At 43.3% G+C, this 27,055-nt stretch overlaps 1 protein-coding gene across 2 annotated transcripts in view; it reads right to left on the bottom strand.

Moving 5' to 3' along the window:
- Positions 1–26,067, bottom strand: part of MB21D2 (Mab-21 domain containing 2) — a 134,830-nt gene extending 108,763 nt beyond the window's left edge. Inside the window, exon 1 of one of the 2 annotated variants that reach the window (XM_053565680.1) lies at positions 25,367–26,067. In XM_053565680.1, coding sequence (XP_053421655.1) covers positions 25,367–25,577 — 211 coding nt within the window. In that variant the 5' untranslated portion in view covers positions 25,578–26,067. The remainder of the gene's footprint in view (positions 1–25,366) is intronic. The other variant, XM_053565682.1, reaches the window with a different exon arrangement.
- Positions 26,068–27,055: the final 988 nt, after the last annotated feature.

Genomic DNA, 27,055 nt, shown 5'->3' with positions numbered 1-27,055 from the left:
CTATGGATGAAACCCCCACCAGTCCCTGCCTTCAGCAAGCATTCAGTCCACAAGCACAAAAATTATTTTGTTTTTTTCATTTGTTTATTCGTTTTTTGAGACAGGGTCTCACTCTACCCCCCAGGCTAGGGTACCCTGGTGTCATCATAGCTCACAGCAACCTCAAACTCCTAGGCTCAAGTGATCCTCCTGCCTTGGGCTCCCAGAGGGCTAGGATGACAGGCATTGAGTCATCACTCCCAGCCCAGAAAAGTTATAATCTATTTATTATTTACTCTGTTGAGTAAATTCAGAGCAGGGAAAGGGAATTCTTCTGACAAAAGGGTTAAGACGTTCTCCCTTAAGATGATTTGGGGGCGGGTCACTGGTTATACATGAAGAGGTAAAAACAGAAACTAAGGCACTGAAGCATGTGAACTGAGGCCACTAAGCAGCTTGGAATGGCTGGAATGCAGAGACTCAGACTGCAGGAGCACCTAAGAGAAAAGAATTCAATAGGTTGGTTATTGGGAGAGGCTGCTTCACGCTGAATCTCTAATTTTGCAATACTTAATTTTTGCACAATAGGTGTTATACTTTTAAAAAGTTTCACTGTGTCCAGACCCAGAGCATTTCCTTGAGACTGCAGCCAGTGGGAAAGGACAAGACACCTGCCCAAGCCAGATGCTCTCTGCTCTTGCCCTGGAGTTTATCACAGGATGATAGAGACACACATACAGACGCTTGTTCCAGGTGTCTCAAACCCAGGTCAAAACTGTTAGTCAAAATACCTCATGAAGGAGCAAAGAAACGTGCATCCAGAGTGCAAAGACGCGAAAAGTGTTCTGTGAACTGTTTGCAAAGTGTGCAACGTACACAGTAAAATGTAATGGTAAAAATTTTCATTCACAAGTAAAAATAACTCTTTTCATATAGGACTAAACCAGTCCCAAGATTTCCAATAGAAAAAATTAAGGTCCCGGAACACCCACATCCACAGAGTCACACTCAGCTTAACAAAATGAAATAATAAAAAGTATCAGTCAGTAAAAGTCCCCCAAATTCAAGGGGAGACGTCAGAAATGTCTTCTCTGTAAAGGATAGATTTCAAGAAATAAGAAATGTCTACTGTTATTTCTGACACTTCAGCCAGTCAGAAAAACAATTCTTTTTACTTTTATTTATTCCCAGAACATACAGAAAAAAGAGCCAAGAGCAACCTTTTCTTGACATCCTACTGGTATTTCTGGAGAAATAAACCTCCTTGGAATAAATAACCGAAGCATACTCCTTCCTCCCTAGCAGAATAGGTATAAGGATCATTTTTAGTATTTAAAAGTAGTTTGTTAACAGTGCAAAGGAACAAAAATTCTCACCACTATGTAGATGATCTATTTTCACAAATCACAGATGCCAGGGGAAATTCTCAACATAAAGAAAGGGACCAAGAAGATTTTTTTTTCTAATGTGTTTGACTCTGTATACTCAGGGAAATCATGATTTGAGTGAATCTGGAAATTCGAGGCATGAGATAAACAAAGAGCTGTACTTGTCCTTTAAAGAAAGCCGGGGTTTTATGGAGTGGCAGGCTTATCTTTTAATGCCTGATGGAGCAGCATGACAAAAGGTAAACTTGAGTTTCCTGCATAATAATTTTGTAGGTATTGAAGATGTCTGATGCAGTCTGTTCTGCAAGTGATTATTACAGAAAAAAATCCTTCCTATAAAGCTAACGGTTAGCATACCAGCCTCTTCCTGACTGCACAGGTACAAACTCATAAATTCTGAAAGCCGTGAAGCCAGCAGATTGTGCTATCTTGTAAAAAAAAAAAAAAAAACCTTTGAAACAAGTGAATTTCAATAAAAATGATACATGCTATGAGAATATGGAATTAAGTCATAACGACCATCCTCACATCCTCCACAGCAGGTGGATATTGATAAAAGACGTGCCTGCTTCCCAGAAGTCCTTCCCTGAATATCAGGTGCAAGCAGAGCAACGGGGAGACAGAGAATGATGGTTTTTAAATTTAATAATAAAAACTGAAAGACTGTCTTGAGTGGGAGAAAAATGATGGTGACATCTTCCATCCGAGTCTAAAGTTGTGTTTCTAGAGGGCATTTTGATCATTTAACAGCTTATCTCAAAGAAAACGAATACCACTCATGAGAAGATGAAACAAAGATTAATTTAAAAATACAAACACATATCATATTCTGCCGTGTACAAAGTTTCCCTGGAAACTTTCCTGTCAAATTGATTGGGTGAGCCATTTTATCTCAAACAGGTAGTAAGTTCATTACTTCTAAACTCACTATCTCAGCACGTTCTCCAAATGAAGCAACTTCATCTTGGACATGAGACAAACACACATCCCGCACCTCCCTCACCACAAATCCATGGGAGGAGGCCTTGGTGTCAGCACACAGGCCAGCCACTCCCGTCCCTGGGCTTTCATTTGCTGTAACAGTGAGGGCTGCCATTGTACTTAAGTAACCACTACATGCCAGGCATTGTACTAAGAATGTTTTACTTAATTTAAACCTCACAAACACCTATAAATTGCCTCCTGTCAAGGAAGTTAAGACTTAGGGCAAAAGACATATAGGAAAAGGCAAAATAGGGGTTCAGACCAAAGAATATCCAACCCCAAAGACTTCGTTCTTCGCTCTTTCCTGTCTCTACATGCTGCTGGTAAAACGGTATTTGAGCCTGGTGGTTCCTAACAACCCTTCTAGATCTGACACTATTATTTCCAGAATGTTCTAAGGTAGAGATTCCAAAATTTCCTAAGTCTGAACTCATCTTGCTCTTGCCTAATCATTTTCCTCTGGCATGTCCCTGACGGGACAGGCAGGGATCAGAAACTAAGGCTTGAAAGCGGCACCAGGGCAGCTCTGGCACCACACAAGGAGCTCTGCCCTCTGCCTCTCCCCATCCAGCGTTTCATGCAGGTGCTCTCTGGCGTCCAGCACACATGCCAGTCCTCGGCTCTCTTTAGCCAAGAACAAAAATCACCCCTTACCCTGTGTCCAGGTAGTAGTTTTAGGAAACAGCCTATGACTAACAACTGCAAACTGTCTGCCATGCTGATACGGTTTGATATTTTCTGTGTATTAGCTCAATAAAGTCTTGAAACTCCTCGTGTATTTGTTCACTTATCCCAACATACATTCTATACTCAGGCCCTGTCCTGGGTGCTGGGACATAACATTAGCTATATTTATATATGAAAAGAAAAGGCTCAGAGAGATAAGGGAGCTTATTGAACCAGGTACAGAACGGCAGAGACCAAAGATTCAAGAAGTTCGTCATAAGTTTAAAATGATAACAAGGTGATGCTCTCAAAACAGCTCTAATACATCCCTGGCTCAACACTCAGCAACATATAACATGCTTTTATACACATTATCTCATCTAACTCATCAAATCTACAACTTTTATTTTTTTAAATATTATTTCTTCCTATTTCCAAATGCTGAGTAATACAATAAAAGTAATTTTACCAAAAATAGGTCTATGTATGTCACTTTGAACTTTTGATGACCTTCAAGTTAGAAGAATGAAGCCCTTCATCATTTTTATAACAAATTAAAACCTAACATGCCCCATCTGTGCAGAAAGTGCCAGGATAGCAAGTCACCTCACAAACAGCAAATATTCTATTACCCAACTAAGCCTAGTTCTTAAGCCACCAATTTAAATTTAATTCAGCATACATTTACAGAATTTCTTCTCTGAACCAAGATTTATTTACTTTTCTTTGTTACATAAAGGATACAATCCTCTGGATCTCAGCTGGGTAATTAAGTGGGAAATGGATAAAGAATATAGAAGAAAAAAATACCAATCATGTCCATGTTAAGGGAACAGCTTGATGCTGATATACAGATAAGCAAACCCCGTATTCTCACAAATTTTTCATGAGAAATCATAAATCCACATTTTTATATGTTTACCTCAATTTTCAGACATTGCTATCTAATTCAATCACATATTTGTTTTTAATATAATGAAGGGCACAAAACATAGGACTGCAAGGCAAATTCGGGCTGTAGACAGTTGATTTATAACACCTATATTATTATAATTAGTGTAATAGAAGGAGATAAAGAAAAGCAGCATAAAAAAAGCTACTTCTAAACGGGTACTAGGTAAGAGAACAAAAGGAGGGAATCTGCAAATCCACTATCAGGAAAGATGCCAAGAGCCTCTCACTGGCAGAACATTTTCAAGGGCTACTGTGATACCAGGACCACTGTGATACCCAAAGGGGTTCTAATGACACTGTTCAACATGGTGCCTAGCACCTAGCAAATAGTAAGTGTTAATGCTATTATTATTATTATTATCATCATCATCATCAGGACAGGAAGAGCTCAAATGGGTATGCCACACCAGGCCCATGACCTTTAGTGTACTCTACTCAACATCTCTACCTCGTCTTCTCATCTGTAAAATATGCTGGCACAGACCAAGCTTCAGAAAATGCCAGCTGCTACTAAGTCATCAACATGAAATGCCTGCTCTCTAATCAAATGTCTACTTTTTTATGTCTCAAACAAGCAGCAACACAATTAATCAAAGTGTGCACCTAAATTATCAACATGGTTTTGTCATCAGGTGGCAATGAAATCACAAAAGGCATTTTCCATGGCTTGCTGAGACTTGAATATTTTTCCTTGCAAAAAGTGGTCTTAAGTCTGGAAGAAGTGGTAGTCCGTTGGTGCAAAATCTGGTGAATACCGCGGATGACAGAGAGCTTCTAAATCCAGCTTCTATACTTGGAGCAGTGCTGTTTGTATAATATGTGGTCAAGCGTTGTCATGCAAAAAGACTGGCCTGTCTCTACTAACCAATATTGGCTGCTTAATCACAAGCATCCTTACCATTTCATCCAATTGGTTGCAGTAGACAGTGGCTGTAATCAACTGACCAAGTTTCATGAGGCTATAGTGGATAATACGAGTGCTGGACCACCAAATTAGCTTCTTTTCATGAATATTCAGTGTTGGACTTTCAGTGCTTCATCAGTACCCAACAACACTTGGAACTGTCAAAAAGAATCCATTTTTCTTTCCCTTTCCCTTCTCCCACCCCTCCCCTCCCCTCCCTCCTCTCCCTCTCTCTTTCTTTTAGTCAGAGCCTAACTCTGTTGTCCAGGCTAACATGGTGTAAGTCTACCTCACAGCAACTTCAAACTCTTGGTTCAAGAGATCCTCTTGCCTCAGGATCCCAAGTAGCTGGGACTACAAGCATCCCCTATAACACAGGGCTAATTTTTCTATTTTTAGTAGCAACAGAGTCTCGTCCTTCCTTAGCCTGGTCTTAAACTCCTGAGTTCAAGCAATTCTCCTGCCTTGGCCTCCCAGACTGCTAGAATTACAGGCGTGAGCCACAGTGCCCAGCTCCCAAAGAATCCATTTTTCATCACACATCGTTTAGAAATAGTTTGCCTTTATGTTGTGACAGCAAAGAAAGGCAAGATTCAAGACCATGTCTCATCTGAGGCTCCTTTATTCATTCAGAACTCCCCTATCTAGCTTCTTTACCTTGCCAATTTGTTTCAAATGGTCTAATAGTGTTCAAATAGTAGCATCAATCCTTGCTGCTAATTCACCTGCAGGTTGAAATGGATTCACTTCCACTACAGCTTTCGGCTTATTATTGTCCACCTTGGTCTCAGATCACCCACGTGGCTCATTGTCAAAATTAAAATCACCAAAATTGAACTTCTCAAACCTTCAACATACTGTGTATTCATTAGCCCCATCTTTCCCGAACACTGCTGATATTTCAAGCTGTCTGTGCTGGTTCCATGACAGAACTCATACTTGAAAATAACATGAATTTTTTACTTATCCATGGTTTCACAAAGATTGCTCTAAAAAAATTTGAAAGATAATCACAAGCCAAAACATACATTTGAAAGAATGAGGATGTATCTTCACAATAAAAATAAAACAGGAAGTGTCAAAGTGAAATGTCAGAAATATTAACTGTCAAATTTAGTACTTAAGGACATTAAACACTTCATACTTAATAATCCCTTATTGTTAAAGAGGTGGTGGTAAACCCCACCTAAAGTAAAATGTAATAAATGGGGGGAAGGGTTTCTAAAACCGGTGGACACAAGCCAAAAGTTTTAACAAATTATGTTCAAAAAGTTTAATTTGATTATTTGATTTTAGGTTTATTATTTAATCCATCTGCACCTCATTTGGTTGGTTCACAGAATGAAGAAAAAAGCAATTTATTTTATATAGTTTAGGTATGAAAGCATTTTTCACACTATCATGTGTCAGATGTGACAATAATTAGCCCAAATATTAAGCATAAAATTTCCATTCCTTGAAACATACCCATGAAGACCCCTAGAACAATAGTTCTCAACCTTCCCAATGCTACGAACCTTTAATACAGTTAAAAGGGGTTGCGACCCACTGCCTACAAGCACATGTACCAGTGGCATCTGCTTGTTTTGCCCTCCACTTTAAGAATTATATTAAAAGTCGATCTTCCCTTGGATCTCCCAATCCCATTACTAGGTATCTATCTTCCCAGAAGAACAAAAATCATTTTACCACAAGGACGTCTGTACCGGAATGTTTATTGCAGCTCAATTGCCAAGTCGCGAAAGCAACCCAAATGCCATCACCCCAAGAACAGATTCACAAACTGTGGTATATGTATGCCATGGAGTACCACGCAGCCACAAGAAAACATAGAGACTTAACATTGTTTCTGTTTACCTGCATGGAGGTGAAACACATTCTTCTTGGTAAAGTAGCTCAAGCATGGAAACACACGTACCCAATATACTCAATACTAATAAGAAAGCAATATATAAATAACTACATGCCCACATGAAAGGAAAAACACAAGTACAGCCTAGCAAAGGGGAGGGGGGAGGGGAGGGGAGAAGCGGACAGTGATTGACAGAATCTCACCTAAAGTGCACAATGGGAGAGTGTTCAACATGACCCCTGGGTGAAGGGCTCAACTACACCTTGAACTTTACTTTAGAATTGAAAACAATGTAACCTAAACATATATACCCTCATTATTAATTTGAAAAAAAAAGAATTGTGCTAAATATTAACAACAGTTCCTGCCACTCACACTCATGTGGCCCATCTTCAGCTCCCAAAGTGCTTTCACACCCAACAGGCTCACTGGTCCTCACCCCTCACCGTTCACATCATTTTGTCTTCATTGTAGAGATGACAGTTTAGAAACTGGCTCTTTGAATTCCTAACCCAAAGTTCATCTCCAAGTAACACCCTGCCTGCCTGCCTATAAATGTCAGGGAGAAAGTCCTGGGCGGGGGGAGGGAGATCATAATTTAGAAGTTCGCTAAACTGTTTTTAATTTTCAGTCATTGCTTATGAATATGGTCAGTACAGGCCAACTCAGGACTTTTAATACAGATTCGAAAAGCAGAATGTAGCTCCATAATTACCCTACTGTTTCTAACCGAAATACACAATGGGCATAGAATTATGTACAGAGGGGGTGAAATTGTATTAGACACCTCTGAACCTTTGAAATTATACTACTTAGAACTCTGGCAAATGAGCAGTGAGTATTAAAAGCAGATTAAGATGAATTTCCCTTTTGGTGTCCTGCTTAATTTGTACAACAATGCTAGGCTGTCACCTTTATGTAAACTGCTCAGAACCCTCTCGTTGCCATCACAGGTGCAGTTACACTTTGCTGAGCCAGCAGCCCAGAGCTGTCACATCACCACTATCAACAGGGGCCAGGGTACCAACCTCCCAACAGGGGCCCAAGCACCCCTGGAGTTTAATGAGTCACCCTTCTGAGAACCACAGGGAGGAATCTGGCTTCCCCATGTGGCAAGAGACATAACATCATTGCTTCTTCAAATGAGAACAGAAACTGCTCTCCAAACTTTACCTTGAAAAATAAACCACTGCCACCAAACCAACCGCCAGAGCCTATCTCCATGCTGAACCCAGAATTTCAAAACAAGTTTTGGTATTGATGAGAGATGATTCCATCTATGGACCTACGGAGTCTTAAGATCATAGCCTCAGAAGGGAAGCCCAATTTCCTTACTTTATACATAGGGCAAGTGAGGGGTAGAGAGGGGAAGTGACTTGCTGAAGATGACATGGGAAGTGAGAGAAGAAGGATGCAAATGCCCTGTGATTTAACAGGAAAACACTTCATTTCATGAAACACCTAGCACACATCCTTAACACTTGTACTGCTGAGGTGGGCTTCACGATCCATTTCCTAGGCATCCCGCCACACCCAAGCACCATTCTCCCTCTCCACCCCAGAGCTTTCTACCCTCTCCTCTTTAAAGAGCCACCTTCTTCTAATGCTATTCCCTGGCCAGGGTCTTCTCTCCCCATTTGGCTTCTGAATAGAGAATGGTCTTCCCCAGCCTTCTGTCCAGTCCTCATCCTGGCCTCCCCTGAAGACAAGCACACAGGTTACTTTCACCTTGGAGGTCTTTACCTCTCATCTCAACTGAGAAGCAATAGGCAATTGGAGTCAACATACAGGAATACTTAAAAGCTGCCAGAATTTTATGATGTATAATGTACCGCCTAATCTTTTCCGGAGAAAGTGATTACAGCTCCCACTACTATCCCTGAAACTGGAGATGAGAACCCCCCTACCCTCCTCCATTCTTTAAGAAATCTCTTCTCCTTCCCACCCAGCACCCCATTTCACATCCCCCACCTGTGCAACAGGAACAGGTGCTCTAAGGAGGGGTACACCCAATTCACAGGCCAGCTACCCCTCAGGGAAAGACAATCACAATACAGAGAGATTAGACCAATGAGAAAGATAAGCATTCCCAAGCTCTTCTCAGTCTAACAAGATTCTTTTGGTATGCAACTCATCATCAACCCCTTGTTCACCAGCCCCGTCTGTACAACCAGACAGTCACCAAGTGCAGGAAAACAGGAAACAGGGGGATGGGCAAGGAGAGGCCACCAGGGAATCTCCCCACAGCTTCCACTTCCCAAGGGTCCTGGAGGAGCAGAAGTCCTGATACCTTTCCTTAAGCTCCAGTGCTCACTTTCTTCACTTCGGCAGCAGATGCCCAACCCTCATCACCACCTAACCCTCACGAGTAGGATCAGGGTAACCTGACATTCCACATGCGGACCCAAACATACACCCCAACCATCTCCAAGTCAGGTCTCCCCTAAATTATCTCCCTATGTAAAAATTACTTTGCATAAGCATCAGATTTAACTCAACTTTGGGTTGCGCCCATGGCTCAGTGAGTAGGGCACTGGCCCATATACTGAAGGTGGCAGGTTCAAACCCGGATCAGCTAAACTGCAACAACAACAACAAAAAATAGCTGGACGTTCAACAGAGAAGCAATAGGCAATTGGAGCCAACATACAGGAATACTTAAAAGCAATTGTAGTAGCTGGCACCTGTAGTCGCAGACACTCGGGAGGCTGAGGCAAGAGAATTGCCTAAGAGCTGGAGGTTGCTGTGAGCTGTGATGCCACAGCACTCTACCAAGGGTGACAAAGTGAGACTCTGTCTCTAATAAATAAATAAACACATAAAACCTCAACTTTATCTCACTTGTTTTAATACGGCCAAGCAAGAGGATTTCAACTCACGCAGCCAATCCCTGTGGGACTACACAGCCTCTGATCCCCTCCTCAGGACCCCAACTGTTGTACAGAGTAACTAGAATTAGCCTCCTCCTTGGCAAATCCTACACACTTTTTGAAATAGTCAAGAAACTATACAGGAAAAAAAGCATCCATTTAGTCTCTTGGAAAATTTAGCTTTTGTTTAGTTATAAGACATCAAAAAAAAAAAAAAATCACTAGTAACTTCTTTCTACCTACTGAAACTATTGAGCCAAACTCATTGCCTAGGCAAACATGCTAGACCAGTGATTCTCAATCAGTGAGCGCAGCACACTAGTGTGCCAAGTTTCCATCTCCAGCATCCCGGTGAGCGGCAATGTGGCTGACTGAGAGGGAACAGGTTTGGAGCACAGATGAATTCACTGTGAACAGTCAACCACCTCACCTTTGGGTCATCCAAATGGAATTGCCAAAGAGTGATGAGCTGAGACGGAGGCTTGGGAGACTGCCACATGGAAAGAGAAAAGGCACTAAGATGCTGAGTTTAGGCAAAGGGATATAAGTCCATCCTTTACACGGAGATGGAAAGAATAGAGAAAACCAAGAATATGTCGCCATGGAAGTCAAGGGAGGAAAGAGTTTAAAGAAAAGATTAGTCAGCATTGTTAAGTTGGAGAAGAAATGCCAAATCACAGCTCTGGGTTCTGATTTGTTTGTAGATTTGGCAGGGTGCTTTGCCTTCAGAGTATTGATCATAATCTGTAAAGCTTTTTCCCCCATATTGTCCATCTCCTCCTGAGACCGTACAAGCAACATGAAGGTCTATTCCTTCACTGTGTTACTACAGCCCAGTGGAAGACGAGTTGCACAAAGGTTCCCCAAGGTCTCTGTTGAGGACAGGGATGAAGAATAAATACATGAAGCTTTAGGCAGGATGGAAAGGGCAACAATCAGGTCCTAGGGAAAGGACTAAGACATCAGACAGGATGGGGGCGGGCTTGGTTGGTCTTGGATGACACAAAGATATTAAATTCATCATTGCTCACTAATCCCTTTCCCCAGGAACCAAAGATTAAAAAATGCTCTCCCCGGAGTTTCTATATTGCCCAGATGGATTCACTACTTCAGGATATTTCCATTCCTACGATTTTATTTCCAGAAAACCATGAGTAAATTGGTCAGGAATGAGGCTTCTCTGAGGATTTCAGTTCCACTCCCCTGCATCACGAGCAACAGCATCTCAAGAAGCTACTTTTTCCCAGCAACTGGTTTTGCAGCATAACACCAATGTGCTTCAGTGCTTTAAGAAAAATCAATGCACAAACATTTGTCCTTAAGAAAGCAGGGGAAATGGATGGGGGTTGTTTATATTAATAATTAGTCACCGTAAGTCCCTGTAAGAGAGGCAGATGCCTTAGTTCACATAAAACCCACTTTGATTTATAAATTTTGATTTCAAAGTAAGCCTCTTAAAAATACATTTGAAGATCTGCTCCCCATTCTCCCCACAATGAGAGACTACATTAACTACGTCCTAATTAAATGTTCTAAATCCAGAATGAAACCCACTGAGGGTGGGGGAAGCCTGCATCTTCATAAGACTGCCCTAATTTACTTAGTGTCAAGGGCCCAGTTGACCTTTATACCTTCTTAAATCAACCAATTAGCTGGAACACACCTTAACTTTCAAAAGGAGAAGGCTGTGGATAGGACAAGATTTCATACAAAGGGACTTTTCAACAAACAAAACCCACAAGCATCAAAAGAATGTTTTGTCCTGAGGACTGTCAAGAAAGGTCAGATGATAGAATGAAAAGACTCTGGACCAGGAACCAGAACCACAGAATGAAAAGACTCTGGACCAGGAGCCAGAACCATATTGGCAATTGTCTCCACAACAGCAAAACCACTATCTTTTCTACTTTGCCCACTATCCTCTGACTGCCACTCTTACCCTCCATATTTGGCACCACCTCACATTTGTACACAAGCAACAACATGGAGACCAACATGGTCAGCTTTGTGAAATACAAGGAGGGAAGAAACAGGACAGCCTGGGTTTGGATCCAGCCGATAACACACGCTTAACAAGTGATTTCTCAGCTTTCGTTCTGTATCTGTAAAGTGGGGATGGTAATGGTCCCCTCCTGATAGACTGCTGTGGGGATTAAATGGGTTAATAATTATAAAGCCACTTGGAATAATGCCTGGAAAATAGAGAAGAGTTCCCCAATTTCAGCACCACCATTACCACCATCATTGTTTGACCTTAAGCAAGTCACTGTCCACTGTGGGGTTAAGTTTCCCCATAAGTAAAGTGATGGGATTGGATGGCCTGATCTCAGGAAGATCCTCCCTGGCTTAACTCCTCCAAAGTTCTTTGAATCCTATTACAACTCTCTAATCCTCCTAAAGGCCCTGAGCTCTAAGACCAGCAACAGGGAGAGAAGGTTATGCTGGTCCTAGAAGAGTACCAGCCCATGGACCTTTCACACATTGCAGGCCCAGGCTGGTCCCAGAGTCCAGGGTCCAGCCAACCAGCCTTCTGTATTAATAGATCCAAATTGTGCAGAGATCAAAATATTCATTGCATTACTCAAAGCTGTGAAGCAGCTGGAGCATAAGGAAAGGACACACTTCAGAGGGAACAAACCCGAGAACAAGAGGCAAGGGACAGTCAAAAGACAAAAGCAAACACAACAGACGAAAAATACACTCTGTGCACGCGATGATTTATTTAGCATCCTTCCTCAAATAGCAATTAAGAGAACTTCAAACTATAAGGTGGCTTTGTAGCAGGGACAATTTTCCCTACCTGCAGGCATAGCCTGTCAAAGTGACTTCCCTTCCTCTTCAAACCCAGCCAGTCTTCCCCAAGGAGCAGATGCTGCCAAGTGCACTGTCTCAGGAGCAAACACCTTCCAATGTTTACTTAGCCTTCATTCTGCTCAGAAGTAAAATTAGTGTTCTAGTGTTCAGGATAATCAAGCCCCCACCCCCACCCCCCTTCTGGCCCTCAGTGTCCCCATCTATAAAATGGAGGAAGGATGTTAAGCCACCTAATTTTCAAGTTTCCTAAGCAGCATTAAAGTTGTAGGAGTCTGCTGTCATGATTTCCACATGCACGGGAGAAAAGATTTTTAATTTTTTTTTTTTTTTTGTCTCATTCTCCCACCCTGGATAGAGTGCCATGGCATCACAGCTCACAGCAACCTCCAACTCTCTACCCAAATGATTTTTAAATATTTTTAAATGAGGTTTAAACAAATAAAAACCATTTATGTAAGCTGGGCACTGTGGCTCACACCTGTAATCCTACCACTCTAGGAGGCTAAGGCAGGTGGACCACTTGAGCTCACAAGTTCAACACCAACCTGAGCAAGAACAAGACCCCATCTCTACCAAAAATAGAAAAACCAGCCAGGCATGGATGGCCAGCACCTGTAGTTCCAGCTACTCAAGAGGCTGAATCAAGAGAATTACCTGAGCTCAAGAGTTTTGAGGTTGCCGTGAGCTATGATGCCAGAGCAATCTACCAAGTGCAACAAAGTGAGACTCTTAAAACAAACAAACAAAAAAGTCATAGTTTTTTGCTATTTTCTGCCTGAACTTAGATTTCTTGGATTCAAATCTCAGGTCTACTAGTAGCCCTGACTTTAGGCAAATCACTTAACCTTTCTGTGCTTCACATTTCCCACCAGTAAAATAAGGGTAATAATATCTTCCGTACAGTTCTGTTGTTAGGATTGAGTTAGTCAATGCATATAAAGCATAAAGAACTTAGAACGGTGCCTGGAATACAGTAAACATTACTTTGGTTTGGTTATCATTATTTAGGCAGTTACATAGATTTCTACGCAACAAAAAAAGTTTATTTGGAAGACAGCCCAACAGGACATATATACACACAGAGCGGACAGGCAGAAAAGCTGGGTCCTCGTGCTGACACTGCCCCAAACCAGCTCTATGTTTGTGGATGAACTACTGCCCCTGTCTGGGCCTCAGTTTCCAGGTAAGACAGAATAAGAATTTCCCTGAAATTATGCAGTTCAGAGAGGATATACTGGCAGCCGGTGTTCTGTCTGACCACACTTTTAAACTCCATGATGTTTCTTTAAAAATTGATTTTATTCTCGATATTTAAAAGTCTGGAGATTTCTCATAAAAATACAAAACATACAAAGTTATCAGCTATCAGCCCTGGACCCTCAGTAGTGGCTCTTAAAAGTGCAGTCCCTCAACCAGCAGCAACTGCCATCATCCATTAGAAATGCAAATTACCACACTCCACCCCAGACCTATGGAATCAGAAATTCTGGAAGAGACAGCTGGCTGGCTGTGTTTCACCAAGCAGGAGACCCACACACACTGCAGCTCAAGGTCCACTGCAGCAGAGGAACAGCTGGCAGATGGGAAAAACAGTGCGGGTCCCACTGGACAGGGGGGCAGGAGGTGATCTGTTACCATTGTACTCCCAACTCCCTGTGGTCTCTGACTGACACCAAGCCACCCACCGCACTCAGCTTCCTTACCACCCAGTCCCCAGGAGGCTCTGCTCTAGATGGACCACCTCTTCTGACAACAGGGTAATGAGCCCCCAGGCTCCGTATGCCAGTAAGATTGTGTTGTTCCGAATCAGAACTGTATGAAAGGCAGGCTGTGCACACCAAGGGCACAGTCGAAGGAACAAACTGTTGAGTTTCCTTTATTAATCACGACACAATCCGCACAAGCAGCTGCTATTAAGAACAGCTGCAGCTGCTAAAAGGGTGATCTTGAAGCAGCCTAGAAAACTGCTCACAGTTGAATCCCGTAACAGGCAGGCGCAGACTTGCAGGCTACGGGCCTGGTTCTTCCTCACGATCCTTCGGGTTTCTCTCGGAGCAGAAGTCATCCTCTTTCCATTCCCTGGGACAGAGTGCGATGGGATGGGGAGAAGGTGGTTTTTGCCCAAATGTTTTGTTTTTGTTTTTTAATTTAGAATTAGTATACTATAGAGAATTGGGGTGAGCTTCAAAAGACTTGAGTTGGATCCCACCTCAATCATTTAGTGACCTTGAGTTACTTCTCTTGATTATGTTTTTGTCCTGTGTTAAAACAGATACAATAATAATACCTACTTCATAGGGTTGCGGTGAGAAGTGAATCAAATGAAATGAAAGTACAGCAGAACCTCCACAGCTGGCCCCTCCCTACCTCGACCACCTCTCTCAGTTGACCTAATTGTCATAGACTGGACATGCCCCACATGTATCAGTACAGTAGGCCAGTTCCTTATGATGACTACCTCCATATGTTGACCAGTTCGTTATATTCCCTTGGGTGGTCAACTTAAAGAGGTTCTACTGCATTTTATAAACTATGTGGACCCAAAAAAATAAAGGCTTACTATCATCATCCCATGAAAGCTGCAGTCTGACCCATAAATCACCAAATGTAGGACTCACTGTTTCTAGCTTACAGCTATCAAAGGTGAAATCAGAGATCGCACGGCTACAAAGGAACTTTTGAGGACCTGTAATCTGACTTTCTCCCTTCCTCTCATTTCTGAAAGCTATTAACAAGAGTCCTGCCTCAGGGTGGTCCCTCCTGGAAAGTGGAAAGTTTCCTTTATTAATCACAACACAATCCGCTCACTACATGCCCAGGCAGGCAGCCCATTGCAGCACACGCCATTCCTCCTCACAGAGGCCAAAACAGACTTGCTGTAAGTTAAACAGCCTTAAAAGCTCCTTTCAAGTTTACCCTCCCGCCTCCTCGGCCTTTACACCTATGGTCTGTCTACCTGAAATATGCTTTTATCCAGTCTTCAGAGAGTTGGTTCCTTCTCCTTCCATTTCAAATGTGTCTGCTTCAGGGAAGCCTTCTTAACTATTCTTCACTCCATCCTACGTAGGCAGGCACCATCATGATACTCCATTCTTCTTGGGGTTTTATAGTACACATCCCTGTTTATTTGTATGCTTAATCTTGTTAAACCCTCCAGAGAACAACAACTCTATGAAAGTAGTAATCTTATTTCTCTTTTTCACCACTCTGTGCACTCACATGGTAATTACATCACAGTAATTACACCAACAGGAGGTAGGCAGGCCAACATGTTGAATGAATGAATGAATGAATGAATGTTTCACACCATTCTGTACACGGGGTAGAAAACTAATTGGAAGAAACAAAAACCTAAACTAGACTTACACCAACTCCCCCTACTGACCTGACTCAACTCACAAGTTGTAATCAAGTCCTCTTGTGTTGAGGAAAAAAAAAAAAGAAACAAACTGAACAGTTCCCTCTGCCAGCTTTATTCAGGGCAGCACTGTGCCTAGTTATCTCTTTATCTGGAGCAGAGGGAATTCATGAAAAGGTATTTCAGTGGTTGAAAACCAGATACCTATTTCCTAGAGACAGCCTCAAAAAATGGCACCATTATAATCTTAAAGAGATCACTCAGCTGGCAAATGCTTACGTAGGTCCATTGTAAACATGGTCATGGGCCCTAAGAACCAGTACGACAAGGCCTAAAAATCAGACCAGAGAATGCATGTCTATAAGGGCTTGTACCTGCCGGTAGGACAGCCAATAAGCTTTTGGCGGGCGGCGCCTGTGGCTCAGTCGGTAAGGCGCGGGTCCCATATACCAAGGGTGGCGGGTTCAAACCCGGCCCCAGCTGAATTGCAACCAAAAAAATAGCCGGGCGTTGTGGCGGGCGCCTGTAGTCCCAGCTACTCGGGAGACTGAGGCAAGAGAATCACTTAAGCCCAGGAGTTGGAGGTTGAGCTGTGTGATGCCACGGCACTCTACCCAGGGCCATAAAGTGAGACTCTGTCTCTACAAAAAAAAAAAAAAAGCTTTTGGCAAGAGGTATCCTCAATAGCTGGGTTGGGCCTTGTGCTACAATTTAGTCAAATTAAGTCAAACTAAGTCACATTGCCTTTTAAAGCCTCACTACCCACATCTGGAAATGGAGGTTAATAGAACCTACTCAACCTTTCTCACCCAAGACCTCACCTAAGGATGATACCACAGCAGATATGAGTATGTACTGTCATCCAGAAAGTACTGTAGAAAGGCAAATGATAATTATTGATAACAAATAATAGTTTATGGGCGGCGCCTGTGGCTCAGTAGGTAAGGCGCCAGCCCCATATACCGAGGGTGGCAGGTTCAAACCCGGTCCCGGCCAAACTGCAACCAAAAAATAACTGTGCGTTGTGGCGGGCGCCTGTAGTCCCAGCTACTTGGGAGGCTGAGGCAAGAGAATCGCTTAAGCCCAGGAGTTGGAGGTTGCTGTGAGCTGTGTGAGGCCACAGCACTCTACCGAGGGCCATAAAGTGAGACTCTGTCTCTACCAAAAAAAATAAATAAATAATAGTTTATAATACAAAGAACGACTACAATTTGCATCCCAGAACAAGCATCCCAATATTTGGAGGATGGCTAACAAACCTATCAAACACCTTAATGGGAGAGAGATAACTGCTTGCTCTACATTCTATAAAGTCCAGAGTATGAGTGGGCTAAAGCTCTAGGAGTACCCTGTAGAAGAAAAGTCGGGGTCCACAGGAAAGGAAACATTCCTACGGGGCATGAGTTGCCATTTGCTGCTCTGGTCAACAAGCTACGGCAATTATGTTGGACATTTCTTAATCTGCCCTACAATAAGTCTTAGGGAACACAGAAATGTAGAAAAAATTCCACTACACCCCTCTGCTGCACAGGAGGTAAGAACAAGAGTTTCTTGACTCCAGAAAAGAAGATACAGCCTGGCTTAATGGAAGAGAGAAATCATAAAGAGAAGATGTCAGAACACGTTCATTTCTTAAATGGAACCTAAAATAAGAAGCTACATGGGGAAAAGCTCTTTTTAAAAAGTGACTCAAGTCACTTCACGCTTACTGAGCACCTATTATGTACAAGACCCCACTGGAAGCTACTAAGATAAATAAGCCAAGAATTCTTCACAGCCTGGGAAAGAACATGCCAAGGAAAAGGGGACATGGTATGGAGAGGAAATGCCATTTTGTTCTAGGATGTTTCCATGAGTCAAGATGCATTTGACCTAGGAAAGGAAACTAAAGCAAAGAAAGGCATCAAAGGCCATCTGTGGAAGCTGAAACCCTCAACTGTTTCTGTAACATGGATCCTCTTGACAGGCTGGAGAAGCCTATGGACTCCTGCAAAAAAAAATAGCACGTTTAAATGAATACGAAAACATTACATAGGATTTCAAAGAAAATCAATGTTAAAATACAAAATGAATTTTTTGTATTTTCAAAAAATGTATTAATATATTTTGTAAAATACATTAATGAATACATTCAATAAAATAGAGCAGCAAATCCTAATATCCATGGTTTTTGGAGATATCTGCAACAACCACAATATGAAATGAAAATATCTATGATTTTGATGGGCAAGAAAAAAATAGGTGTTACTAATGCTACTGTGGTGTTCTACCTACATTTATAATGGAAGGAAATGCTATATTTTAGTTAGGGTTATTAAAAATGAAGATGTCATTTTTTTTTCCCCACTGACGTTCCTAAAGTCCATGGACGCAAGTTAGGAAATCCTGATAGAAGAAAGAACCTAAGCAAAAGGAGAGAGTGAGAAATGTGGGACATGTTATATGACCATGGAAAACACAGACAAAGACAGAAAAGAGGCAGCAAAAACCCTCAGAAGTGATCAGTGTAGGGTTCATCACCCCCAACTGTTAACCCACAGAATGTGCTCTAAGTTCTAGAATGGTAATTCCTTTTGAAATACAAAGGAAATAAATGAAAGAGGATAAAAGAACATCATTCCACAGGTTTCAATTTTAGCTCCTCTTTCCACTGTAGCACCTGACAGAATATTAATAAATTTACTAAAAAAAAGTACCTGTCCCATATGTTCCCTGTTACGTTAACTGTCCATGGAAGTAGTATGTTAATATTCATGCTTGTGACTACACCTAATTGTCTAGAAAAGATGCACATCAAAATACTAATAGTGATTAACATTTGGAAGTAGTTTTACTGTTTGCTTTCATTTTCTACCATTAGAAAACCCACAAAGGATGGCGTCTGTGGCTCAAAGGAGTAGGGTGCTGGCCCCATATACTGCAGGTAGCGGGTTCAAACCTGGCACCACCAAAAACTGCAAAAAAAAAAAAAAGGTTGGCACTTGGGGCTCAAAGGAGTAGGGCGCTGGCCTCATATTCCAGAGGTGGTGGGTTTAAACCCAGCCCCGGCCAAAATCTGCCAAAAAAAAAAAAGGCAAAAAGAGGCTCAAAATAGGTTGGCAGACTTAGGGTAACACACATACCACATAGTACAAAACAGAGCTGGTGTTGGAACTCAGAAATTCCCTTCTTTTATACTATACAAAAGCTTTCAGATTCAGACCTGAATGCTCCCAAGTCCATTAAGTACATATAATTATTAACCTCAACTCACATATGCAGAAACTGAGGCTTAAAGTTTAAGCGACTTGTCAAAAGTCCCACAGCAAATAACTAGAGAAGTCAGAGGTAAAACCAAGGTCTGTGGTCCTACAGAGTACAGAATACTGTCATTGTTAAAAGCAAGGGCTGTGAGGGCAGTGCCTGTGGCTCAAAGGAGTAGGGCACCGGCCCCATATACCGGTGGTGGTGGGTTCAAACCAGGCCCCAGCCAAAAACTGCAAAAAAAAAAAAGCAAGGGCTTTGCATTATCCTGGCCTTGGTTAAGTCTCAACTGTGCTATTTACTTGCTGGTAAACTTAAGCAAATTCCCCCATTTTTCCAATCTTAGGATTCTTTGCTTCAACATGTTGTGGTGATGATTAATGATCAATGAGGTAAAGCCCTATTACCTCCTCCAACAGAGTAAAGGCTCTCATCTCAATCCTGTCTCCCTGCCTCTGTCCCTGGTAGAAGGACTCCAGGGTTACCATCCAGAAGCCAGTGGACATATCTGCTTGGGAGGCTCAGCTGCTCAGTTCTAGTCTCAAAGTCAGCCGGAATCCTGTTCACTGGCTTAGGAGCAGCAGTGCCGGACAAAGAATGCACAGCATCCGGCCAGCAGGACAGGGCATACAAGTGCTGAGCAGCCAGTTTGGGGATCTCTAGAGATTCTGACTCCATAGATTTGAAATGAAACCAGAGACTCTGAATTGTTAAAAAGCTTCTCCTGACAGTGACAGTTCTCAGTGTTCCACAAGAGGGACTCTTATCATTTCTGTGATGTGAGCAATGCCTTATCCACGGGTGGCATAGTGAGGAATGCTGGGAGATGCCTGTCAACAGCTCCAGGGCTCTTCTGAGAATGAAGGGCAGCAACTGCCCAGGACCAAAGAGAGAGAATTGAAACAATACAAATTAGCACAAAAATGCATGACTAGAGGTACCTCCATGCCCTAGATTCATAACATTCTCAGCACCAGAACTTTAGAGATTATCTTGCCCGCCATATACATAGTGCACTTTAGTACCTATAACTCTAAGGAACTTACCAAGCACTGGGAGGCCCACAAAGCAACAATTCACAATAAATTTCTACAATAAATACTGCTGAGTGAATTCATTAAAAGAAAAGTGGCAAATGCTGGAAAGGGAGAACTTTAAAGTGGCCTACTCTGGACACAAAGTGCCAAGGCCAGGCATGGTGGCTCACACTTAAAATCCCAGCATTTTGGAAGGCTGAGGTAGGCGGATTGTTTCAACCTGAAATTTGAGACCAGCCTGGACATAGCAAGACCCTGTTTCTACAAAAAATTTAAAATATTAGCCAGGCGCAGTGATGAGTGCCTACAGTCCCAGCTACTTGGGAGATTGAGGCAGGAGGATCACTTAAGCCAAGGAGTTCCAGGCTGCAGTGAGCTATGATCAGGCCCCTGCACTCTAGCCTGGTTGACAAAGTGAGACGCTGTCTCTAAAAAGAAAAAAATACCTAAAATTGTGGTAGGTCTAGGAAAACTCAGAAGCACCACACCACAAATTTAAAACTTAGAAGCAGATTGCAAGAGGGACTTTACCTAACAAATGCAATCAGTGTAACCTGGCTTATTGTAACCTCAATGAATCCCCAACAATTAAAAAAAAAAAAAAAAACAACTTAGAAGCAGCCACATGGTATTTATTGGCCTGGAAATACATAATAGCCTACAAACTATTTCTTAGAGATAGTGGGCAAAGGGGGGGGTCCTCAAAACCCCTTATGAATTTCTCAAAATTTTTGCTCACCATTTTATCCCCAGTACCCTGCCTGCTGCTTGGCAAACACTATTACATTCACTGAAGTATTTGCTGAATCCATGAAAGTAAGAGGAAGAGAGACAGGCAGATGAAAAGAAAGTATCCTTCCTATACATGAAGCAGTAGTATTTTCCAGGAAGTGGGGGCCAATTTTGGTTGCCTGACCCAAAAGTAATGGAAACTGATTGCTAGTACAGTGAAAGGAATATGAACTTTGTCATCAGAAATACCTGGGTTCAAACTCAAGCTTGCATAAGTCTATGACCCCTTTGAGCCTCAGTGTTTCAAATTTAAAAGAGGGTAACACCACTCCTTTCACCTCCAAAACGGGCATGATGATACTTATCCTTACAAAGTTGTTGGAAGAAGATGACATGAGCTATAGATTTACGCTAAGTAGTTAGCACCATGGTCAGCCTGTAGTACGCGCTGAACAAATGGCAATGCCTGGTAGAATTAATTAGGCCCTCTAGAGCCAGACCCAACATCCTCCTAGGCCGCCTCAATTACGCTCCATAGTTCTTTCTGATGCCAAGCTGCAGAAATAATTCCAGTTTAAGTTCACTAGATTTTCTAATAAAGTACATTTCTTTAAATAATCACGTATACATTCCTTTTCAGTTAGCAAAGTAATTTCACATTCAAACACAATTCTGAAAGTTCACTCCCACCAGCTTACAATTCTGAAATGATGCATTACTGTCATCCAGGCTTCATAATGAAACAACTAACACCGCACAGCCAGCAAGAGGCAGTCTGGGCCTGGAACTACAGAATTTAACATTTCATTATAATAACCATGATTTTCTCAATCAAAAATTGTAAAAGGTGTTCTTATAATGGAATAAAATATTGAACCCAGACTGCTCCAGAAATCAGATGCTACCTGTATTATGCTAATAATTAGAGCTGAAATCAGAAACAAAATCCTGAAAGAAGCAATTTTTTAAAACAAAGCCCATCCTCAGGATTTCCTGCATCGATTCCTAATAGTCTCAAGTAGAAAATGAGGAACATCTCCTAAGTTCTAGTAAGACTGACCCGAGTTACAAGAACATTTCTATCATTCTTTAAACACATGACCCTGAGTATCAAGTTTCTTAACTCCAATAAATTTCAATATCCTCATCTATATAGTGGTACCAACACCTACTCAAAGACTATGTGAAATTTTTGACCCTGAGAAGGTGACTGATGAAAGAATAACTACTCTGACAGTCATGCCATGATACTGAACACTTCGTCTCTAGCTTAGGTGACAGCTTGTTTCCTTTTCCAGCATCTGCATACCCACTGGTCCTGCCTCTATCCAATGGGGACACAACCAGTCTTCCTCCAACCTCGCCAGGGAATGAAGATAACAAAAGAGTTGGCAGAGACGTTATGCAAATACCAAATATTATTAAAACATTAATGAACTCTGGCGATTTCTCTGCATTTTTGATAAATGGTGTTTATTATGCACTGCCAGCCTCTCACACAATATGAGCCCTCAAATATTAACTAGATGATAATAGCAATTATTCTCCTAAAAGACCAAGGTATAGAGAAACAAGGAATGAATCTAGATGACTCCAGCTAATACCTGCCTCCAAAAAATAAGAATTTCTGCACAAAGAACATAAGGGCACATCACAAAGATCACTGTGACCACCAGCAGGTTCAGACCAACCCACAGCCTGAGCAGAACCCTCCTGATAGGCCAGTTTAGTGTCTTACTATGGACAGGTCACTGATTATAACAACTGTCTGCCACCCCTTTGCTCTTCTGTGTAAAATCCCCTCCAAACTAGACAAAATGAAAAGGAGGGCTTCAGCCCAGACCAAAAATGTCTTACCCAGGAAGACAGTGCTATGCCTCCTCCAGCCCCCTCCACTAACTGCAGGAAACCAGAGGCTGCATTACTTCAACTCCAATCAAGAGGCTTGTACCCAATTCCTTGGCCTCTTCATTCTGTGTGAGAGAATGTTTCTAGGCTGCTGACAATCCTTAGGTACAGCTCAGGTGCAGAACAAAGCCAAGAGGACTTGCTCCCTACAACTGCCAGAAATGAGGCCCTGGTGCCACCCAAGTGACACCTTAACAATCTAAGGCTCACTTACATACCATATGTATGTACCATTCACACTCAAAAAACGAAGGCTGTGGTAAGTGAAACAAAGTATACAAAAAGAGATTTTGATTTTTTAAGCCAAGCAAAAATCTGCTTTAGAAAAAGTAAAACCACACAGGGACCCTTTGCTGTGCTAAACCTTTCACTTGTCTAAAGCAGCCAGCACCTCATTAAAAGGAAGGAACTCACAAATGAATGCAGCACCACACACAGACAAGCTCATTTCACCATCTGCCTTCCAGTGTCCAGAGGAGCAAAAGGCGTACATGACACTCTCCTGAATTTTCTCTCCTGCAAGTGGAAATACTAAATTCCCAGGGAGCAAGAAAGACTTCTCTTGCAAGGTCAAGTGTATAAAAAGGAATAGAATCAAATCTGGTTTACCTGTCAACAGAATGCCCCCCATACTATTAAACTCAGGCATCAATGAAGCACCCTAGAATAATCTATCCTTTTTATATCTGGACAAAGGCTTCACTAATTCAGTGTTATCAGCTGTGGGGTTAGAAGTTCCTACTGAACCCTACCCTGTTTCCCCAAAAATAAGACAGTGTCTTATTTTAAGGTGTGCTCCCAAAGATGTGCTAGATCTTATTTTCATGGGACGTCTTATCTTTCCTGTAAGTAGGTCTTATTTTCGGAGGATGTCTTATTTTCGGGAAAACAGGGTAGGCACCTAAACTTACTGCTCCCCATACTCTCCCAATTTTCTGACTCAGGACTATCCTGACTGGTTGTGACCCAGGACCTTTCTCCAGTGCATCACCTAGGGCAAAAACGTCAGCTCGGATGCGGGGGGGCTGTAATAACACAGTGGCACACTTCCATTATTTACGCCAAAGAGACAGACTATGATTAAGTGACTTCTTAGATAACTGCCCTCAGCCTTCTGTGTGTGGCCCCATAGTTCCTGACAATCACTATGATGATTTTCAAATCTAGAGGTTCTGTAACTACTTCAAGCTTTCCTCTGAAAGCTCACTCCCACCACCAGACATATTTTAAAAAAAATTTAATGCATCTAAATAGCTGAATAATGGGATATCTCAACAAAGAGTTTTTTTCAACCTCATACACAATCTAGGATACACTTGGAGAGTGTGAAACAAACGGTTAAAACCAGCCAAGATTTTAACATGCTTCATCCAACTTCTCAAAGCATTAGGACACTTGTTCAATTTAATAACCCCTACTTGGGCTGTGGGGACCAAGAAAGAAGAAGGTACCCCAGGATAGAACTAGCAGCAGACAGCAGCTGAAATAGAGGTAGACTGCAGAAGGAAAGCAAAACCTGTCTTCCTCTGGGGCCAAAAGACCTTTTCCCATCATGTTTTTCAACACTCGGGAATTTGACTGAAGATCTATCTGGAGAGCGTCAGCACAGACACGCGTCGGAGCAGCGCTGTACTCCAGCACCACGGGCCACGTACTGCATGACAGCCACGGTTCCTTCCACTGGTGGACGAGCCACAAGCCACATCCGAGCTCAGCGGACAGTGATGCTGCACCACAGAAGCAATGATCCCAACAGCAGGACCCCTGGGGACGGGTGCGCTCTCGGGCCCCGTTCAAATTAATTTCCTCCTTCAGGACCCTTAGGTGAGAGGTGGGCTGTGGCAGTGAGCTGCACATTTCTAACCCCGGACGTCTCCTGCGTTCGTAACTCCGGCTACCTTTCTCCGCTAGCGCTAAAACAATACACAAAGAGGAGAGGATAGACGCTCCTCAAAGGCCAGAACTGGGTGCCCGGTCATTTTCCAGCTGGGAATTAAGAATTCCGAGCTCAGCAAGAACCCCAGAGCAGCTCCGGAAATGCTTCCGATAGCTTCAAAGGGAAGTCAATTTGCAAACCAAAGTTGCAGGAACTCCAGGCGCCCAGACTACTTCAGCGGGTTACTCGGGAACACCCAACAAGTTTGGCCACCGGGGGCTCGGCATGACAGCGCCGCGCCGCAAGACCAGAGAAGCAACTTGTCGCTTGGGCCGGGAGCCAGGGCCCCAAGCTTTCTCCGCGCTCAGGCTCAGGAGAAGACCCAAGACCTGGCGCTGGGAAAGCTCAGGCAGGTCTGAACCTCCGGGAGCCGAGTCCCTCAACTGAAAGGCGCCTGCCGTCTCACCTGCACAGCACGGCTTTCAGGGGCTTCCCCCAACAGTGCAGCGTCGCACCGCCAGCACCTCACCTGCCAACCCGCCCCCGGCGGCTGGGAAATTAACAAAAGAACAGGCGAACCCGGGAAAAGGGAGACCCGGCGCAAAGTATAGTAAGGAGGGGAGCGAAGGCAGCCGGCTGGCGGCGACGAAGGAAAGAGGCGTAACAGAGATGACTTATCCCCCAGGCACCCGGCTCGGGAAGGAAACCGAGGAGGAAAGAGCTCGAGAAGGGGGAATGGGTTCTCCACTCCGCTTCCCATCACACACATACACACACGCCTCCCCCCTCTTTCCTTCTTACCCAGCATGGAAAAGATGAAATCCTTGGCTGTGTGAATCTCCAGCGCTCTCTGGTCGTCGTATTCCCGCTGGTCGTGCTTCGTAAATTCTTGGATGAGTTTGTTCAATTCCTCCACCCGGGCTCCCGACCTGAAATCCAGCTCCGGGAACGTAGGCTTGTTGTTACAGCCCAGGGAGGCTGCCTTGCTGGCGGTGGGAGCCGCCATCTTCATGCAAAACGCGCCGAGTAGCAGCTCCGCGGCAGCAGCAGCACCCACCCCCGCCCCCCACCCCGCCCCCCTGGGCCTCCTCCCCTCCTGGGCTCCCGGCTGTGGCCCTGGCCCGTGGGCGGGCTGGCTGGCGGTCCCCGGTTCCGTGCGCTCCGGGCTCCGGGCTCCGGGAGGAGCTGGACTGCAGCGAGGGTGCGTGTGTAGCCCCGACACCCTTTTCCCTGGCCCCACGCCGGTCCCGATGCCGCGTGTCCCTGCCCTCCCCTGGCCCTTGCTGGCAGCGAAGAAAGCGGTCGTAGAGGCGACCGTAGCCTCCCCCCCTTAGCCAGGAAAGTGAAGTGGAAACAATGTGAAATTCAGCTCAGAAATCAACAAGCTGCCGGCTCCAGTGTTACGGAGCCAGCTCCAGCGTCCCCATTTAAAGGGACAGCGCACCCAGTGGAAGGAAAAATAAATAAATGACAGAGGTCTGCGCGTCTATGCCACTTGCCAATCTGTACTCGGGAAAGACGCTCAAGGTGTGGACATATTTCTTTTTCCCCTGCGCCCACCCCAACCCTTTCGGGGCAGGCTTGCCCAACGCCTTCAAGGAGAGAGAGTCTAACCCTGTCTGATTTTAAGGGCGGTGTCCCGGGCGAGGACATCTCTATGCGCGCGTTTCCTTCTCTATCCCAAGAACTCCAATACCTTTAGATTGTGAAGGAAACTGTCTTAAGGAATATGAAACCTATCTTCTGCCCGTTTTTTTTGGCATAGATTGCTAAGCATGATAGGATTAAGCGTATCAAAAAAGAGGGTGCGCAACTCGACCCGTACAGACACTCCCATTAACCGCTGAAGTGTCCCTACCTTTGCCCTAAGTAATTAATTTACTTGGATAACAGCTCATTCAACTTAACATATAATGAGTTAATGAGATCCAACCTACTCGAATCTAAAAGCAGGGAAATGAAAGTGTGGGGGAGGGGAACAGAATGAATTGCCCCAGGTTCAAACTGAATGTTGAAAGATGAAATGGAAATTCTCTCGTCCAACAGATACAATTAGAGCACCTAGTATTTGCCAGAGAAGTGCAAGAATCTGGGTGGACAGCGTTAAGCCAAAAGACAAGGTTCCTACAATGGAGTTAGGCTAATGTGACAGGCAGGTTCAATCTAAGTCATAGTTCTTCAGACAGAACAGAATCACAGAGATAATTTTAGTGTTTATGAGATGTGTGACTCTTAGAAACATAGGTTAGCTTTCTCCCAGTTTCTCCAAAATTCATCTTTTCTCTATCCCACTATCCCTGATTTAGATCAGGCCTTTTCATTTTCTTACCTGGATTCTCGTGGTCAGGAATACAAATTGTTTTGTTAGCCCTGAAAAATGCACAATACAAGGACTCACACAATAGGCACTTAGTAGAGGTTAGCTACTATCAGCTTCTACTGTGGTTGTGAACTTAATTCTTTTTTTTTTTTTTTCACCATTTAGCTTTT

This window comes from Nycticebus coucang, chromosome 16, assembly GCF_027406575.1.
Source record: "Nycticebus coucang isolate mNycCou1 chromosome 16, mNycCou1.pri, whole genome shotgun sequence".
Taxonomy (NCBI): Eukaryota; Metazoa; Chordata; class Mammalia; order Primates; family Lorisidae; genus Nycticebus; species Nycticebus coucang.
Note: the sequence above shows the minus strand (reverse complement) of the source record. Positions and strands in the feature narration are given on the sequence as shown.